This window comes from Rhagoletis zephyria, unplaced genomic scaffold, assembly GCF_001687245.7.
Source record: "Rhagoletis zephyria isolate East Lansing unplaced genomic scaffold, Rhagoletis_zephyria_1.1 Rzeph_scaffold_11426, whole genome shotgun sequence".
In the NCBI taxonomy this organism is placed as follows: domain Eukaryota; kingdom Metazoa; phylum Arthropoda; class Insecta; order Diptera; family Tephritidae; genus Rhagoletis; species Rhagoletis zephyria.
This window is the reverse complement of record NW_016168503.1, coordinates 17,034-19,151: the sequence shown is the minus strand read 5'-3', so window position 1 is coordinate 19,151 and position 2,118 is coordinate 17,034. Positions and strand designations below refer to the sequence as shown.

The window sequence follows — 2,118 nt, the reverse complement described above, 5'->3', positions numbered from 1 at the left end:
CCCAGTCCGTCACCCAATTTCGTATCAAATGGCCCAATAGGTACACCTTCCAACAATCCGCCATCCGTAACATCACTTATGCAGCCACTGAGTGAGCGGGCAAGCAGTACACCGCCCGTTATGGCAGCATCCCCGGCGTCGGCCACATCTGGCACATCGGTGCCGGTGAATGTTAGTGCAGCGTCCAGTGGTGTTGGTTCGTCCATAGGTGGCACTTTGACTACACTAACATCAACAGCATCCTCCTCAACCACTCCAGTGTCTGCGGCGCCACCAATGAGTGCCGCCGTCAACACCAGCAGCAATGGCGCAACGCTGACGCAGCAGCAGCAACAGCAACAACAACAAATATCGATGGGTAAAGGTGGCAATAGCAATAGCAGCAGCAGTACCAGTGCAGCAGCCACTACTACCTCGACGTCGACTGTGATGAGTTCGCGTCCTTCCTCTAGCAGTAATCTGTCATCGCAAATGGCCGCATTGGAAGCCGCGGCACGTGCTAACGATGAAACGCCACCTTCACCCAGTGCGGACTCTGGCGGTGAGAGCGGTAACGCTTCTAAAGGCAAGCTAGATTCCATCAAGCAAGAAGATGATATCAAAAAAGAGTACATGGAAGATGGCAGTGGTGGCGCTGGAGACAATTCCCAGATGGACTCGCAATCATCCGCAGGTGTTGGCAAAAATGTAAATAATGATGGCACCAATGTGAAGGTTGAAATCAAGACTGAAGATGGAGATGCTGTAATAAAAGCCGAACCAATGGATACTGATGATAATGGCGGTGCCAATGGTGTAGGCGGAAGTGGAAACGCCAGCGGTGGAGATAGTAAAGATGAGGCAAAGGCAGCTGCTGATGGCGAAACTAAAATAAAGTCAGAAACAAAGCCAGTAGTACCAGAACCACTTATGCCAAACGCAGGCGACAAAAAGAAGAAATGCGGTAAGTATTGAGGTCAGGTGTGGCCAATTATAGACAAATTACATAAATGTATTGTATGTGTGAATAACACATTTTCACATTTCTATTCCAGTATTTAATCCCGAGGAGCTAAAACAGGCGCTATTACCAACCTTAGATAAGTTGATACGACATGAACCGGAATCAGCGCCCTTCCGTTGTCCCGTGGATCCGCAAATGCTTGGCATACCAGATTATTTTGACATTGTTAAGAAGCCAATGGACTTGGGTACCATACGCAACAATCTCATGAACGGGAAATACAATGATCCCTGGGAGTACGTCGACGATGTCTGGTTAATGTTTGATAATGCTTGGCTCTACAATCGAAAAACCTCTCGTGTCTACCGATACTGCACAAAAGTAAGTTTCACAAAATAAAATATATAAAAAAGGAAGAAACATATACTCTAAACAAATTCCGAGTGACCTCCGTTCTTATCATTCATTTCATATAAATTTATTTGCAGTTATCCGAAGTGTTTGAGCAAGNTATAAAAAAAAGAAGAAACATCTACTCTAAACAAATTCCGAATGACCTCCGTTCTTATCATTCATTTCATATAAATTTATTTGCAGTTATCCGAAGTGTTTGAGCAAGAAATTGACCCAGTGATGCAAGCTTTGGGCTACTGTTGTGGACGTAAATACACATTTAATCCACAGGTGCTATGTTGTTATGGAAAACAACTTTGCACAATACCCCGTGATGCCAAGTATTACAGCTACCAAAATAGGTATGTAACTGATACGAGTATTTATAAATACATACATACATATATTCTTAGAAACGTACACATAATGCGTTTGGTCAAAATGATATCAACAAAGATATAATGGAGGATATGCACTACGACCTTGGGTCTGTTGTGCATATCAATAAATAGTTGCGTGGGATGTGAATAAAGAATAAAGTAGAGATAATCAAGTTAGCATAGAAGCAGTCCGCGAAAAGAATTTTTTCTGCTATCCGAACCATTTGCTTTATTGATATCATTTTGTATCAAAACAAAAGTAAAATCAGAAGAGTAATTTCATCACCTATCCATTGCGCCCTTAATAAATATTCAAATTACATATGACACCATTGTAATTAATCATTAAAGGATTGAAACACCAGATTTCCCGTGCTGCTTAGTAGAATTAAATTTTCAGTT

The 2,118-nt window shown here is 42.3% G+C and overlaps 1 protein-coding gene across 1 annotated transcript in view; it reads left to right on the top strand.

Annotated features, from left to right (window-relative positions):
- Positions 1–6: 6 nt before the first annotated feature.
- Positions 7–2,118, top strand: part of LOC108377071 (CREB-binding protein-like) — a 12,221-nt gene continuing 10,109 nt past the window's right edge. Inside the window, exons 1-3 of the mRNA XM_017633339.1 lie at positions 7–943; positions 1,035–1,324; positions 1,541–1,698. Coding sequence (XP_017488828.1) covers positions 79–943; positions 1,035–1,324; positions 1,541–1,698 — 1,313 coding nt within the window. The 5' untranslated portion in view covers positions 7–78. The remainder of the gene's footprint in view (positions 944–1,034; positions 1,325–1,540; positions 1,699–2,118) is intronic.